This window comes from Cuculus canorus, chromosome 5 (assembly GCF_017976375.1).
Source record: "Cuculus canorus isolate bCucCan1 chromosome 5, bCucCan1.pri, whole genome shotgun sequence".
NCBI classification, from domain to species: Eukaryota; Metazoa; Chordata; class Aves; order Cuculiformes; family Cuculidae; genus Cuculus; species Cuculus canorus.
Window position 1 is genome coordinate 69,005,618 of NC_071405.1, and position 14,150 is coordinate 69,019,767.

Sequence of the window (14,150 nt, forward strand, 5' to 3'; positions counted from 1 at the left end):
GAGCGGCGCCAGGCGGGAGGAGGGGAGCCATGGGAAACCCAGAACCCACGGGGACCTCCCAGCCCCATGGAGACCCAAATCCCCACCGAGAACCTCTGCCCCACAGAGACCCCCAGACCCATGAAGACCCAAAACCATGGGGACCCTCTGCCCCATAAAGACCCCCCCCAGACACCTCAGACCCATGAGGACCCACTGGATATAGAGACAGCCCCCCAAAACAAGGAGACCCCAGACCCATGGATACCCAAAATCCATGGGGACCCTCAGCCCCATAGAGAACCCCCAGGTCATGGGGATGCCCTGGATCACAGAGACGCCCAGACCCATGGAAACCCAAAACCACTGAGACCATGGTGACCCCCTGGATCCAGAGATCCTCCAGATCCGGCAGATCTCAGACCCATGGAGACCCGAATCCATTGGGACTCTCAGCACCATAGAGACCCCCAGCTGTGCCCCTGGCTGGGGAAGGTCCTGGCCCCATCCCCGCCCCAGCTCCTCAGCCGACTCCGGCCCTTGGTCAGTTTTTTATTCAATCACATTTTCAGGTGAATGGACCAAAAATACAAAACCAAAACCAAACAAAACAAGGAGAAAGGGAACAATCCCGCGCAGTTAAAAAAATTCCAGGGGCTGGGAGCCTGGGCTCGGTGGGGCTGGGGGCTCCAATCCCGCTGGTCCCAGCCCGGCCAGCGTCCCTGCCTTGTGCCAGCCCCGGGCAGGATGCGGGGCATCAGGAGCAGCCAGAGCCCCATCCCTGCCCTGGGAATCCTAACCCCATCCTGCGCCTATCCGGGTACCAGCCAGGAGCACCCTAATCCGAGGCAGACGCGGAGTCCTCCGAGCTGCGGGCTGGGCTGGCGGCTCCCTCGTCGTCAGAGTCCTGCGGGCAGCACAGAATGAGGTCAGGAGAGGGAAGGACATTGGGAAATGAGGGAATGAGGCTGGGCAGCAGGGGATGATGTCAGAAAAGGAGGGCATGAGGTCAGGACGATGAGGTTGGTAGAGCAGGGGATGAGGCCAGAGCAGCAGACCCCTCCTCCATCCTGCCCACATTCTCACCTCCTTCTTGCTCTCTCCAGATGAACTCTCGTCACTGGAGACGAATTCCTTGCTCTTGAAGGTCTCGCTTGAGTTCTTGGCCGGGGATTTGGTGGAGGACGAGGACTTGGAGAAGGTGCCCTTCTTCTCCGCCTTCCCCTTCATCTGCTTCTCCTGCTTCTTCTTCTTCTTCTTGGATCTCTCCCTGCACATCCAGAGGGTGAAAGGGAGAGGAGAAGCGGTTTCCCACTGATAACCCATGAGTCAGGGATGCTTTTCCCACCACCTGGGCTGGAGATAAGGCCCCCAGCTCTGTGGCGGACAAGGAACACAGCGATTTCAGAGCGGGAAAGCCATGCCACACTCACATCCGGGAGCTCTCGGACCTGCCGCCCACACTGTATTCCTTCATGGCCCTCTCGTAGTCCCGCCGTGCATCCTCCGCCTTGCGATCCCATTCCTGTGGTGACGGCAGGCAGTCAGCAGGACATCCCGTCCTCCTTCGGCTCCGCTTCCCACCTGCACCCACTACCTTGGATCATCTCAGCGGCCCAAACCCACCTAAGGCCTCCCCACAGCCGCTCTCCCTTCCTGGCTTGCGGAACGCTGCATTCCCATGCCCAGGAAGAGTCAGCCAGACTTGCAGCCTCGCCCTCCAAGGATGGATTCAGGTCCCGCCGCCAGCACAGTGCCCCAGACACCCCATCCCTCACCTCCTTCTTCTCCTTGGACATGGCTTTCCAGAGCTCCCCGGCCTTCTTGGATAGATCTGTGATGCTGATCCCGGGATGATCCGACTTGATCTTCTCCCGGCTGGCGTTCAGCCAGAGCATATAAGCTGACATTGGCCGCTTTGGAGCATTAGGGTCTTTTCCTTTCTTGCTCTGGGATGCAGGGAAGGGAGAGAACACTGATGAAAGCCTTGGATAGCACTGCTCACTCCAGATTTCGGGAGCGGGGGAGCCCCACAGCGAGGGGCAGGGTTGCAGATCGCGTCCTGCATCCCACCAGCCGTTCCCTAGGGGAAAATGGACACCTCCCGCATCCCAGCCATTCCCTGTGGGAATACAGGCTGCTGGGCAGACCCACAGGAGCTGGAAGGGCAGGATGCCGGGGACACAGCCTCCAGCAACGGGAAGGACTGGACACAACACACCCTCTGGAAAAGACTCATCCCAAACCCATCCATGGGGTGGCAGCCGAGACAGGCTGGGACACGGACCCAGACTGGCAGTGGTGGCACCAGAGGTGGAGCGTGGCAGGAGGCCAAGGTCACGCAGCTTGGGCTGCAACCGGTGTCTCCCCATGGCCTCACTCCGGGAGCAGCTCCCACTTTCCCATTTCCAGCCCCTCACCTCCGGCTGCTTCTTTCGGGGCTTGCGGTCCTTGACTATCTTTGCCTTCTTGGCCGGCTTCTTCTCATCCCGGTCGCTGTCTCCGTCGCCGCTGGAGGAGCTGGCCGAGGCATTGCTGTCGAACCTGCACAGGCAAACCCAGCAACAGCACCAGCTCCAGACCCCAGTGCCAAACCCGGGAAGCATGAGGTGGGGGGACATGGCAAGGCCCAGTCCCACAACCTCCCAGCCGCCGGCACCCATCACTGGGAGTTTCTGAAGCTCGAGCTGCCGTGTTTGTGCATAACAGCTCCCAAGGGATTCTCCTTCCACGAACCTGGCTCATCGTTCCCTGCCTTCCTGTAAATTTGGGCTCTGGCACCGCCCAGCAGCGCAGCTCCACCACAACTCAACCTTCTGGTGGGGCTGGGCCCAGCTCCCACCAGCACGTGAGGGCCCTTGGTGCCGGTGCAGAATCTGCGATTCCCACCAACCCACTCAGGAGGTTATGGATCCGCACCCCATCCTCCTCCTGCCTGAGCAGCCGAGGCCCCAGCCCGGAGCCATTTGATCCCCATCTCCAACCCTTTCAGGCTGTATAATGTCGTTATGATCGAGCGAGCCCGGAACCGCGCCTGCTTCCCAAGGTTTTGAACTCCAGGGATCCATAAAGTGATCCCAGCTGCATCTGGTGCATCCCTCAGCACCTACACAGCCCTTTACAGAAGCCCCCGACCTCACTCACTCCTCAGCCACGTCATCATCCTCTTCTCCAGGGTTGAAGGACTCGTCTGGTAGGAGAGAGTACAGGGATTGAGTTATGGAATGGCAGGGACAGACAGGACCTCACCAGAGCGTAGGGGACAAAACCCGAGCACAAAACGGAGTCCCCCCGGCACCAGCCCTCACCCGTCTCCTCTCCAGAGCCATCGCTACTGTCGTTGGCATTCTCCTCCCGGATCTTTCCCTCCTCCTTCATCCTCTCCAAATAGGCATCGTGCTGGTCCTCGTCGGAGTCGGCATACTCGTCATAGCTCTGCTTCATGCCCTGCGGGAGAGACGGCATGAGAGATGCTCCCTTCTCTCCCCACACACTGGCACGCACTCCTCCTCGCTCTGGAAACGGCAGCTCCCGGGCAGCCCCAGACACGGGGAGCAGGGACCAGAGAAGGGGGCAGGAAGGTTAAATCCGTGTTAGTGGAGCCCCCTCTCGCACACCACACCAGGGTTACTAGATTTAGTCAAGGAAAACCATGGCCATGCAGAGGAAACCTGCACCAGGAAGAAGAGGAGAGGAAGAGGAAGGGATATCGCACGGACCTTTTTCCTCTACAAGGGCAAGGAGAGAAAAAGAGAGGTGAAAAAGAAGGGAAAAGCAGCAAAACATGGGAGAGCAGTGAGCCCACAGCACGCTCCCCGCCCCATCAGGTACCTCCTTCAGCCCCCGGTTCTTGATGTTCAGCTTCTTGGCGTTGACGAAGTCGAAGAGCTTCCCGTACTCCTCCCTGCAGAGCGGTGGGGCTGTGAGGGGCGCGTGGGGCACAGGGGTGAAGGAGGGAGGGCCCGGCGCCTGCCCCGCACCCTCACCTCTCGATGCTGCTGAAGGTGTACTGTGTGCCCTGCTTGGTCTCAATCTCAAAGTCAAAGGAGCGAGTTGTGGTGGTGCCACGGGCAAAGTTGACGAAGGAGATCTCATCGAAGCGGATGTGAACGGGTGGCTTGTGGACATAGATGAAACCACGCTCCAGAGGGTAGAGGAGGCCAGAGCTTGCCTTGTAGGAGCAGGTGATGCACTGCGCTCCGGAGTGCCTGCAAGGGGGAACACAGATGTCCCACGCCTGCCAGGAGCAAATGCAGGGACCCCGGCAGCCTGGAGCCACCTCCACTGCCATCCCAGCACCAACCCCCTTCTCCTTGAGCACAGGAAAAGGAGCGAAAAAGGAGCCGGGAGCAATCTCACCCCTGGAAGTTTCCAGGCACGGTGATCTTGCGGTTCACCAGCGCCTTCATGACGCGGCTGACCATCTCATAGAGGGAGCCCGACATATTCTTGGTGAGACGCCCCTCAAAACGCTTCTCCACCTCCTCCCTGTGCAGCCAAAGGAGCGGATCACAGTGGGAAAGGGAACCACGGAGGTTCGGCGCCTCCCTCCAGCTCCCTCCCATGGCCAGGGAGGGGGCGAAGGGAGTAGCCCGGCAGAAGAAGAACTCACTCGTTCATGTTGAGGGTGAGGGAGATGTCCTCGTCCTTGGAGAAGAGCAGGATGAGGAAGTGGTAGCGGGTCTGGCCCTGCTTTATTGGGGGGTCCAGGCTGATCTGCAAAGAGAGGAGGCGGTGAGGGTCAAAACGCCCTATCCCACCCCACCACACCTGCTGGGGCCGAGAAAACCCTTCGTGCCCTCCTCACCACGAAAAACATCTGGCGTTGGTCCTTGTGTGGCAGCAGGAATAGCCGGAGCACGGTGGTGTAGGGGATCTTGTAGTCAAAGGTCTTGCCATGGAGATGCAGGAAGGTGGGGTAGATGCGGATGTCATAGCGTCCGCGTGGTGTTAGGCACTGCAGCTCCCGGAAGATGCAGATGGCATCTCCAGTGGCCTGGATCACGTCCGCCTTGGAGAGGACATTCTGCGCAAAGGCCTGGAAGGGAAAGGAGTTACGGACAGCGGAGGGCACCCTGTTCCCACTCTGCTGGCCCCGGATGCCACTCACCTCCACAGGGTCAACACCATCCTCCTGGGTCGGGGGCACATAGAAGCGGACCTCCATGAGGGAGACCTCAGCATCATCATTCTGGTGGAACTCCAGCGTCACCTCGTTCTTGCCAGTGGTGCACTGGGAGACGTTGCTCAGCGGAATCTCAAATACTGGCTGCTCCCCGATGTCGAAGGAGAGGAGCTGCCCTGGGGGCCGGGAAAGGAAGGGGAGAGGTGGCTGTTGCGGCAGGGCCAGAACACAGACCCCAGGAACAGTCGCGCCGCTGGGAAATGGTCCCAGCTCCAGGACCTCGGCCGCAGCCGGCATGCAGCTCCCTGGCCCCTGTGCTCACCACCGAAGCGCACGGTGCCCCAGTTCCAGCCCTTCACGCACAGGTCCTTCTCTGCCAGCTCCAGCCGGTAGTGGGCACGGAAGAACTCTGAGAGCTTGTCAAACTCCTGGGAGAGGAAACAGCGTAAGGAACCAGTGGGAACAATGGGGACAGAGGGAACAGCCACTGGGAACCAGCAAGAAACATCAGGAGCCACCAGGAATTGCCAGAAACCACTGGGAACCATAAGGAAACACTGGGAATGGCCATCAGAAACCACTGTGAACCACGGGGAATGGCCATTGGGAACCACTCAGAACTATCAGTAACCACTGGGAACCATAATGAACCTGTGGGAATGGCTGTCAGGAACCACCAGGAACCAGAGGGAATGGTCATTGGGAACCACTGGGAACCATTGGGAACCATCAGGAATGGCCACTGGGAACCAGCAGGAACCACGACACACAGCAGGCACAGCCAGAGCCCGGAGCTGGGACACAACTCCAGCACGCCGGAACAGCAGGGAGAAAGGGAATGGAACTGTTCTGGAGGGATCAGCGCCACTCTGGGCAGGGACCAGCACCACGAGAGTTGCAGGGACTGCAGCTCAATGCAAGTTGAGCACAATCCCAGCCCAAGCAGCGCCCCGGGCCAGCCGGGACTCACCGACTCCCGGAATCCATCGTACTTGTACACATGCCCATTCTTGGTGAGCAGCTTGAGGCCGTGGCCCAGCGCCACACGCCGCCAGACACCCTCGGCCAGCTCCGAGGCCTGGATGTTGTCCACTTTTCCCGTCTTGCTGTTCTTGAAGATGACGCCCTGGCGGCTGAGCCGGAGTCGCCCATCATTCTGCCAGGAGAGGAAAGCATGAGGCGGGAGCGGGCGGCTCATCGCCGGGGCGCATCGCAACCACACTAGCTGCTCCAGAGCAGGGAATCACATCCTTCTGGTGCCACAGGTGCAGCCCCTCCTGGAGAAACAAAGCCCTTTCCCCACCCACCATCCTTCAGCCCCACGCGCTCCCCACCACCCTAATTCAGGATTCAAGCAGCTCCAAGACGGTTACTGGCATCCTCAGTGCCGCTGTGGCTCTGTCGGGATCTGGGGAACAACATCCCAACATCCAGAGGGTTTGGGGTGACCCAGGAACACCCATCACTGCCCTAAGAGCCCTGGAGAGGGAATGGCCGACGCAGAGCCAGCACCGCAGCCGCAGAGACTTCGATGCCACGGCCACCGAGCCTTCAGTGCCGCAGCCACAGTTCCCTTCCCCCTGCTCCTGGCAGTGTTCCCAACCGCCGTCTCGCTCACTCCATGTCAGGACACACTAAAAGCCCCTATCAACACTCCAAAACACTTCAGCTCCGGAAAGGAGACGCTTCCACTCCCCACTTCCAGGCAACAGCAGCCAAAAAAGCCTGCAGGGAGAGGCTCCCCACAGCACTGGGCTGGGCCCCCCGGGGATCACTCACCATGGATCCTTTCACCTCCTGGTAGATCTCGTTGAACTCCAGCGTGTCGGCCATGGTGGGGGTGCCCAGAGGGGCGGGTGGCAAGGGCAGACAGGCTCAGCTCAGCCCCATTCCTCAGGGAGCACGAAGCTGCGGTGGGCAGAGCACAGTCACCACAGTGACCCCAAAACCAAAGCCCTGACCCCACGAACCAAACCTCTGTCCTCCCGAACTGAGCTCCTGACACACCAAACAAAACTCTGCCCCCCCAAACTGAGCCTCTGACTCCCTAAGCTGCACCTCTGAGCCCCATAATGAACCCTGAACACCTAAACTGAACCCCTGGCTCTCCCCAAACAGAACTTCTGCCCCCTAAACTGAACCCGCGACCTCCTAAATCACAGAATCACAAGGTTGGAAAGGACCCATTGGATCATCGAGTCCAACCATTCCTCTGCTCTCCCAAACTGAACTCCCGACCCACTAAACTGCACCTCTGAGCCCCAAAATTACTCCTGACCCCCTGAACTGAAGGTGACCCTCAAACTCAGAGTCCCGAGCCCAAATTAAGTCTCTGCCACTCCAAACTGAAGCCCTGACGTCAAACCAAATTGCCTGCTCGCCTTCCCCCCCGCCAAACTAAAACCCTGATCCCAAAACCGAGCCCCTGACCACCCAAACGAAGCCCTGGGCCCTCTTCCCCCCCAACCTCTTCTACAGCCTTCGCTACCTCCATCCCCTCCTCATTACCTCCCCCTCTTGGCCCAGAGCAGCCCCCCTGCCCCTCTCTCCCCGCCCAGTATCCTTCCCCTCCCCCCCACCGTCTCCCCCCCCAGGCCATTCTGTACCATGTCCCCGGGCCCCCCCTCGCCCCCACCACCACCTCCGCCCCCCAAAGGCCCCACCCCCCCCCAAACAAACACCCCCCACACCCCCCCACACCCACACCCCCTGGCCTCCCTCCCCCCAGACCTGCCCCCCCCCCCCCTCCCCCCAGACCTGCCCCCCCCTCCCCACTTTTCCCGCCTGCGCAGCACGAACCCCACGCGGAGCCTCCCCCCCGCTGCCGCCGCTGCCGCCAGAGCCGGAAGCCACCCTCTCTTCCGGCCCAGCTCGGAGCCGCTCTGGGCGCCAGGCGGAGCGCGCGAAGACGCGACAGAGACCATAGAGACCGCGCGCGACCATAGAGAGCCAAGGCTCCGCCTAGAGAGGACGCGGCATCGCGCTCCCGCCAAGCCATAGACGTGGAGATGGGGGGGGCAGAGCGGCCGCTGCCCGGGCCGCGCTGCCTCGCTGCGCACCATAGAGATGAGATAGGCCTCCAGGAGGGGGGCGCCATTGGTGCACGCGGCGACCCCAAAACGGGGGCACCCCCAAAAAGGAAACACCCTAGAGAGGGGGCGCCCCAGGTCTGGCCACCCAAAAAACGGAGGCACCTCAGGTCTGGGGCGCCCCCAAAACCGGCCACCCCAAAACCGGCTCCCCCAAGTCTGGGGTACCCCAAAACCGGGCGGAGAGCCAAAATGGAGGCACCCCCAAAATATGACGCTTCAAAAAAGGGGGGCAGCCCCAAAATGGGGTCTCCTCAGAACGAGGACACCCCAGGTTTGGGCATCCCCAAACCCAAGCACTTCCTAAACGGGGACGCCCCTAAACAGGGACACCCCAAAAATAGCACCCCTCGGGTCACGGGATCCCCAAAACTTGCCGCTGTCAACACGGGGCCACACCTAGGCCACCCCAAAAAGAAAATACCCTAAAACCCGAGGGCCGCAAAGACGGCTCCCGACAAGGTCCCCCCAACCTCGGGGCACCCCCAAACGCGGGACTCTCCCCGGAACGTGTGCGGAGGGCGGGGACGCCCGGGGAGGGCAGGAGCAGGTGCTCCCTCCCGCACTCCCATTCCCGGTCCCCTCCATCACCCCCAACAACGCGGGAGGGGGACTCCTCCCTCTCTCTGCGCCCGCTTATCCCCCATTTCCCACAGGCGGGTGGTGCGGCCACACCCCTCCTCCCCCCATCCCTCCCCGGGGTGGTCCGGCCCCGCCCCTCCCTCTCAATGCCCCCCCATCACCCTCCCATCCCTCCCACAGGCGGGGGGGTCTGACCCCTCCCCCGCCCCTCCCCCCCCGCCCTGCCCACCTCGCCCGCGCATCCCGCATCCCACCCTGCATCCCGCATCCCACCCTGCATCCCGCAACCCGCACCCCACGCCGCATCCCCCCCATGCCGTGCCGGCGCCCCCCGCGCTGCCCGGCCGCCCTGGTCTCCTACGAGACCCCCAAGGCGCTGGTGGTGCGCAGCGGAGTGGTGGGGGGCGCGCACCGCGCCCTGCAGCTGCTCGTGCTCGCCTACTTCCTCGGGTGAGACCCCCCCTCCCCCGGCACCCCTGCGACCACTACCTCCCTCGACCCCCAACCCTCGGGACCCCCATCCTGGGACCCCCGGGAACCCCCAGAACCCATCTCCAGACCACCAGCCCTGGAGCCCCCAACCCCCAGCACCCTGCAACCACCACCTTCCTCGACCCCCAACCCCTGGGACCGCCGGGATCCCCAACTCAGGAACCCATCCCGGGACCTCCACACCGGGACCCTCAGGAACCCATTCCAGGACCCCCAACCCCTGGACCCCCCCTGGAACCCAGAGACCCCCTCTCCAGACCCACAGCCCTGGGAAGACATCCCAAGACCCCCAACCCCCAGGACTCTCAACGCCCAGCACCCTGGAACCACCACCTCCCGAGACCCCAACCCCCAGAACCCCCACCCCGAGACCCCCCTTGAAACCCATCCTGGGACCATCAACCCCCAGGACCCCAACCTCCCTGGACCCCCCCTAGTCTTGGGGATTTTGCGGTCCATGTCCTGTGGGTGTGCAGGATGGGGCTGAGGGGGTCTAAGGGGGTTTTGGGGTCCATGTCCCCTATGGGTGCAGGACAGGGCTAGGGAGGGTTAACGGGTTTTGGGGTCCAGGATTTTGGGGTCCGTGTCCTGTGGGCACCGGCTGGGGTTGCGGGCAGGTGGAGGTTCGGCGTCCCCTCACCCGCACCCCAGGTGGGTGTTCCTGCACGAGAAGGCGTACCAGGTGCGGGACTCGGTCATCGAGTCCTCGGTGGTCACCAAGGTGAAAGGCGTGGGGCGCTACGCAGGGCGCGTGCTGGACACCGCCGACTATGTCACCCCCCCGCAGGTGGGATGGGGGGCACGGGAGGCATGGAGTGCTACAGAGGATATGGGGGGCACGAGGGGACATGGAGGGCATAGTGGGCACAGAGGCTATGGGGGGTATGAGGGCACAGGCAATATGGGGGCCGCAGGGGGTTTAGGGGGGCAATATGTGGGGCACAGTGGGCATGGGCGGCACAGGGGTGTGGGGATATGGGCACAGGGGTACAGAGGGTGTGGGGGTTATGGGGGGCACAAGTGGTATGGGGGGCAATATATGAGGCACAAGGGGATGGGTGGGACACGGGGGATATGGGGTGCAATATGGGAGCCATGGTGGATGTGTGGGGCGATATGGGGAGCTGTGGGTTGCTGTGCCCCACGGTGATGCCTCCCCAGGGCACTTCGGTGTTCGTGGTGGTCACCAAGCAGATCCTGACAGAGAACCAGGTGCAGAGCGTCTGCCCCGAGGTACAGGGGGGTCTGGGGGTATCAGGGGGTGCTGGGGTCCCCACGAGGTCCCCACGGCCCCCGCTCCCCCCAGAACGAGGCCGCCTTCCGTTGCAGCAGTGACCACGACTGCCACCGGCCGAGCCCCACCCTGGGCAGCGGTGAGGGGTCCCATCCCTCTGCTGAGTGTCAGGGCTGGGGGGGAGGTGGGGTCCCCATCACTGGTTTTGGGGTTCCCCACAGGGTGAGGGGCTTGAGGGGGGGGGCCGAGGTGGGAGGCTCAAAGGATCCTCACTTGGGTCGGGGGGCTCCATCCCTGGTTGGGGGGCAGGGCGGGGCGCCCATCTCTGGTTCGGGGCTCAGGAAAGCGGGGGTCCCTGAGGGTCCCATCCCTGTTCGGGTATCCAAGGGGAGGGATCTCGGTCCCTGTTTTGGGGTTTGGAGGGGGTGTCTCTGTCCGTGTTTTGGGGTCCCCATGGGTCCCCATCCCTGACTGGGGGGTCTGTGGGGGCTATGAGTGAGTCTCCGTCCCTGTTTGGGTGGGGGTCCGGGTCCGACCCTGTGTCCCCAGGGCTGCTGACGGGGCGCTGCGTCCCCTACAACCGCACGCTGCGCACCTGCGAGATGCGGGGCTGGTGCCCGCCCGAGGAGGACACGGTGGACGCGTGAGTGTCCCTGTGGGTCCCGGGGGGGAGCCGCGTATGTCCCCCCACGTCTCAAGTGCCACCTCCTGCCCCTCAGCCCCGTGATGCTGGAGGCCGAGAACTTCACCCTCTTCATCAAGAACAGCATCCGCTTCCCGCTCTTCGGCTTCGAGAAGTGGGTGACAGGGGCACTGGCGGCCGTGTGTCCCCCCAGCACTGCTGGCTGAACCCTGTGTCCCCCCCGTGTCTCCTCCAGGGCCAACCTGCCACCCCCCGGCAGCGGCACCAGGCTGGGGCGATGCCGCTTCCACCCCGAGCGTGAGCCCCTGTGCCCTATCCTGCGCCTCGGGGACATCGCGCGCCTTGCCGGGCACGACTTCGCCACGCTGGCCACCACTGTGAGCAGGGACAGGGGACGTGGGGACACGGGGATACGGGACACAGGACATCATGCGCCTCGCCGGGCACGTGCCAAGCTGGCCACCACTGTGAGCGGGGACAGGGGACATGGGGACATTGTGCGCCCCGCTGGGCAGAACTTTGCCACAGTGGCCGTCACCATGAGTGGGACACGGGAACGGGGACACGGGACTTGGGACAGGGGACATTGGGATGTGAGACATAGGATGTGAGTACACAGAACAGGGGACACAGGAGCAGAGGGACGCAGGACAGGGGATGTGGAGGCATGGCACAGAAAACATGGAATGTGAGGACACCAGGCAATGGGACAAGAGGACACAAGGATGTGGGGACACCACAACATGAAGCATGGGGACACAAGAGATGCAGGGACAGGAGGATGCGGGTGCATGGGGAAGCGGTGCCATGGCGCTGTCCCTGTCACAGGGCGCGGTGTTGGGCATCAAGATCGCGTGGGTCTGCGACCTGGATCGTGGCGCCGAGAGGTGCCTGCCCCGCTATTCCTTCACACGCCTCGACGGTCTGGGCCATGCACCCGCGTCCGGCTACAACTTCAGGTACCGCCCTGACACACGTGTGCTGCCATGACACCCCCCCAGACACGTGTGTGTGCAGCCGCAACACTGCCCTGGGACACACATGTCACAGCCGTGTGCATGGCCCCATCCCCGCCCCGGCACACGCGTGTCGCAGCCGTGCCGTGTCCCCAGGCACGCCCGCTATTACCGCTGGCCGGATGGCACGGAGCGCCGCACACTCACCAAAGCCTTTGGCATCCGCTTTGACGTCCTGGTCTATGGCAGTGTAGGTGTGGGGCGGCTGTGGGGTGGCTGTGGGGCACAGATACCCCCCACCCACTGGGTCCCTGTCCCCCCAGGCTGGGAAGTTTGCCATCGTCCCCACCCTTGTCAACGCGGTGGCCGCGTTAACCTCCATCGGCCTGGTAAGATGGGGCCCTTCTCAGCCCTACACGTGTAGGGCAGGGGCAGCCCTCTAGCGTGGGGGGGCTTCGGATAGGCCCTATGTGCCCCACAAGTGTGGGGCAGGGGGCGATGCCCCATAGCGAGGTGTGATGTCAGCCTGGCTCCATGGGGGCAATCGGATGTGGGGCACCCCATGGGGCACCCCATGGCGCCCATCACTGCCCACAGGGCACGGTACTATGCGACATCATCCTGCTCAACTTCCTCGAGGGCGCTGAGCGCTACAAGGCCCACAAGTTTGAGGAGGTCAGATGTGGGACTGGGCTGCTGCGGGGCTGCCACGGGGCTGGGGCTGGGGTGCCATGGGGCCACCGCGGGGCTGCTGTCTGGAGCACTCTAGGGCTGGAGATGCCGTGGGGCTGGGATGCCATGGGGCCACTGTGGGGCTGCTGTCTGGAGCACTCTAGGGCTGGAGATGCCGTGGGGCTGGGATGCCATGGGGCCACCGTGGGGCTGCTGTCTGGAGCACTCTAGGGCTGGAGATGCCGTGGGGCTGGACCGCAGTGGGGCAGGTGCTCAGTGCCCCTGAGCGCCCCCAGTGCCACGCTATAGGGCAGGGCCTCACCCAGCACCCACCCCTGCACCACAGGTGCCGGCGCCCGGCGAGCCTGTGCCCCACGGCAGCCCCACAGCCGCTGGCACCCACGGCCAGTGCTGCAGCAACACGGCCTCCCCCGCGCCCTAAGCCTGCACCGTGGGGCAGTCCTACACACCATGAGGCAGAACCCTGCGCCGTGAGGCAGACCCACATGCTGTGGGGCAGCCCCCTGCCCGCACCGCACTGCCGGACCCCCCTGCCCCACAGCCGCCACCCCCTGCCCCATGCTGCCAGGGGCACGGGGGATGGGGGGGACACTGGGGGCCATGGGGTGGCACTAGGAGTGATGGGGGACATGGGGGTCCCAGCGCCATCCCAGTGTCCCCCATGCCCCCCAGTCCCATACCAGTGCTCCCAGTACCCCCTAATAAACCCTTGCTCCCAGCACCCTTTGCTCTCCATCAGTGCGGGGGGGGGGGTGATTTTGGGGAGATTTGTGGGGTTTGGGGGGGCAGGGGGTGTGGGGTGATGCTCTCTGGGGGGGGCCGTGAGGTGCAGGGGGCTGTGTTTGGGGTGCAGGGGGGCTGTGCCCAGTGGCTGTTGGGCAGGAAGCGGCCCTTGGGCGAGCGCTGTCTGCAGGAGATGCTATCGGCACCCCAAAAATGGCCCCACAAACTGAACCCCTGAAACTGCCCCCCAAAACCAGCCTCAAACCAGCCCCCACACCCCAAAACCGACCCCCAAAAACCATCCCCTAAAGCTGCCCCCCAAACTTGCCCCTTGGGATACCATGGGGCCACCTTGGGGACACCTTGAGGAACCCTTGGGACGTCATGGGGACACCCTGCGGACACCACAGCAACACCCTGGGACAACTTGGGGACACCCTGGGAACACCATAGGACCCCTAGGGACACCCTTGGGACACCTTGAAGACACCCTGGGACACCTTGGGAATACCATGGGCCACCTGGGGCCACCTGCTTCCACTGCCGGTGCCCGTGGCTGGCAGTGGTGACAGAGGGACGCAGTGGCAGCCCCTGCCCCCACTGCCTGCGCCCCCTGCGCCTCACGCCAACGGCA

General features: G+C 63.3%; 2 protein-coding genes across 5 annotated transcripts; one reads left to right on the top strand and one right to left on the bottom strand.

Annotated features, from left to right (window-relative positions):
- Positions 1-529: 529 nt before the first annotated feature.
- Positions 530-8,835, bottom strand: SSRP1 (structure specific recognition protein 1). 2 transcript variants are annotated; one of them, XM_054067417.1, is made up of 17 exons: positions 7,904-8,835; positions 6,884-7,012; positions 6,075-6,260; positions 5,427-5,532; positions 5,090-5,280; positions 4,787-5,017; positions 4,592-4,695; positions 4,339-4,467; positions 3,966-4,187; positions 3,811-3,883; positions 3,288-3,426; positions 3,124-3,169; positions 2,400-2,523; positions 1,758-1,928; positions 1,413-1,504; positions 1,066-1,249; positions 530-886 (listed from the first exon to the last, which is right to left on the bottom strand). In XM_054067417.1, exons 2-17 carry the CDS (start codon positions 6,935-6,937, stop codon positions 818-820), a joined length of 2,121 nt encoding a protein of 706 aa, XP_053923392.1. In that variant the 5' UTR covers positions 6,938-7,012; positions 7,904-8,835; the 3' UTR covers positions 530-817. The 2 variants fall into 2 exon arrangements, with proteins under 2 accessions (XP_053923392.1, XP_009562359.2); XM_009564064.2 differs by lacking the exon at positions 7,904-8,835 and having other exon boundaries at positions 6,884-7,533.
- Positions 8,836-9,003: 168 nt separating this feature from the next.
- P2RX3 (purinergic receptor P2X 3) lies at positions 9,004-13,601 on the top strand. Of its 3 annotated transcripts, XM_054067427.1 has the most exons (12): positions 9,004-9,225; positions 9,919-10,054; positions 10,429-10,500; positions 10,574-10,640; positions 11,051-11,144; positions 11,221-11,298; positions 11,380-11,521; positions 11,973-12,103; positions 12,257-12,350; positions 12,424-12,489; positions 12,698-12,775; positions 13,119-13,599. In XM_054067427.1, exons 1-12 carry the CDS (start codon positions 9,089-9,091, stop codon positions 13,212-13,214), a joined length of 1,191 nt encoding a protein of 396 aa, XP_053923402.1. In that variant the 5' UTR covers positions 9,004-9,088; the 3' UTR covers positions 13,215-13,599. The 3 variants fall into 3 exon arrangements, with proteins under 3 accessions (XP_053923402.1, XP_053923403.1, XP_053923401.1); XM_054067428.1 differs by lacking the exon at positions 12,698-12,775 and having other exon boundaries at positions 13,119-13,601; XM_054067426.1 differs by lacking the exon at positions 12,698-12,775 and having other exon boundaries at positions 12,257-12,489; positions 13,119-13,601.
- Positions 13,602-14,150: the final 549 nt, after the last annotated feature.

What these genes read in the sequence shown, in the direction of transcription:
- SSRP1 (XM_054067417.1), bottom strand. Translation starts at nt 6,937, where the DNA reads ATGGCCGACACGCTGGAGTTCAACGAGATCTACCAGGAGGTGAAAGGA. An exon ending in ACGATGGATTCCGGGAGTCG is followed by an intron (nt 5,533 to 6,074) that starts GTGAGTCCCGGC and finishes TTCCTCTCCCAG; the next exon opens with GAGTTTGACAAGCTCTCAGA. An exon ending in TGGCTCTGGAGAGGAGACGG is followed by an intron (nt 3,170 to 3,287) that starts GTGAGGGCTGGT and finishes CTCTCCTACCAG; the next exon opens with ACGAGTCCTTCAACCCTGGA.
- P2RX3 (XM_054067426.1), top strand. Translation starts at nt 9,089, where the DNA reads ATGCCGTGCCGGCGCCCCCCGCGCTGCCCGGCCGCCCTGGTCTCCTAC. An exon ending in GTGCTCGCCTACTTCCTCGG is followed by an intron (nt 9,226 to 9,918) that starts GTGAGACCCCCC and finishes CCCGCACCCCAG; the next exon opens with GTGGGTGTTCCTGCACGAGA. An exon ending in TCGCCACGCTGGCCACCACT is followed by an intron (nt 11,522 to 11,972) that starts GTGAGCAGGGAC and finishes TCCCTGTCACAG; the next exon opens with GGCGCGGTGTTGGGCATCAA.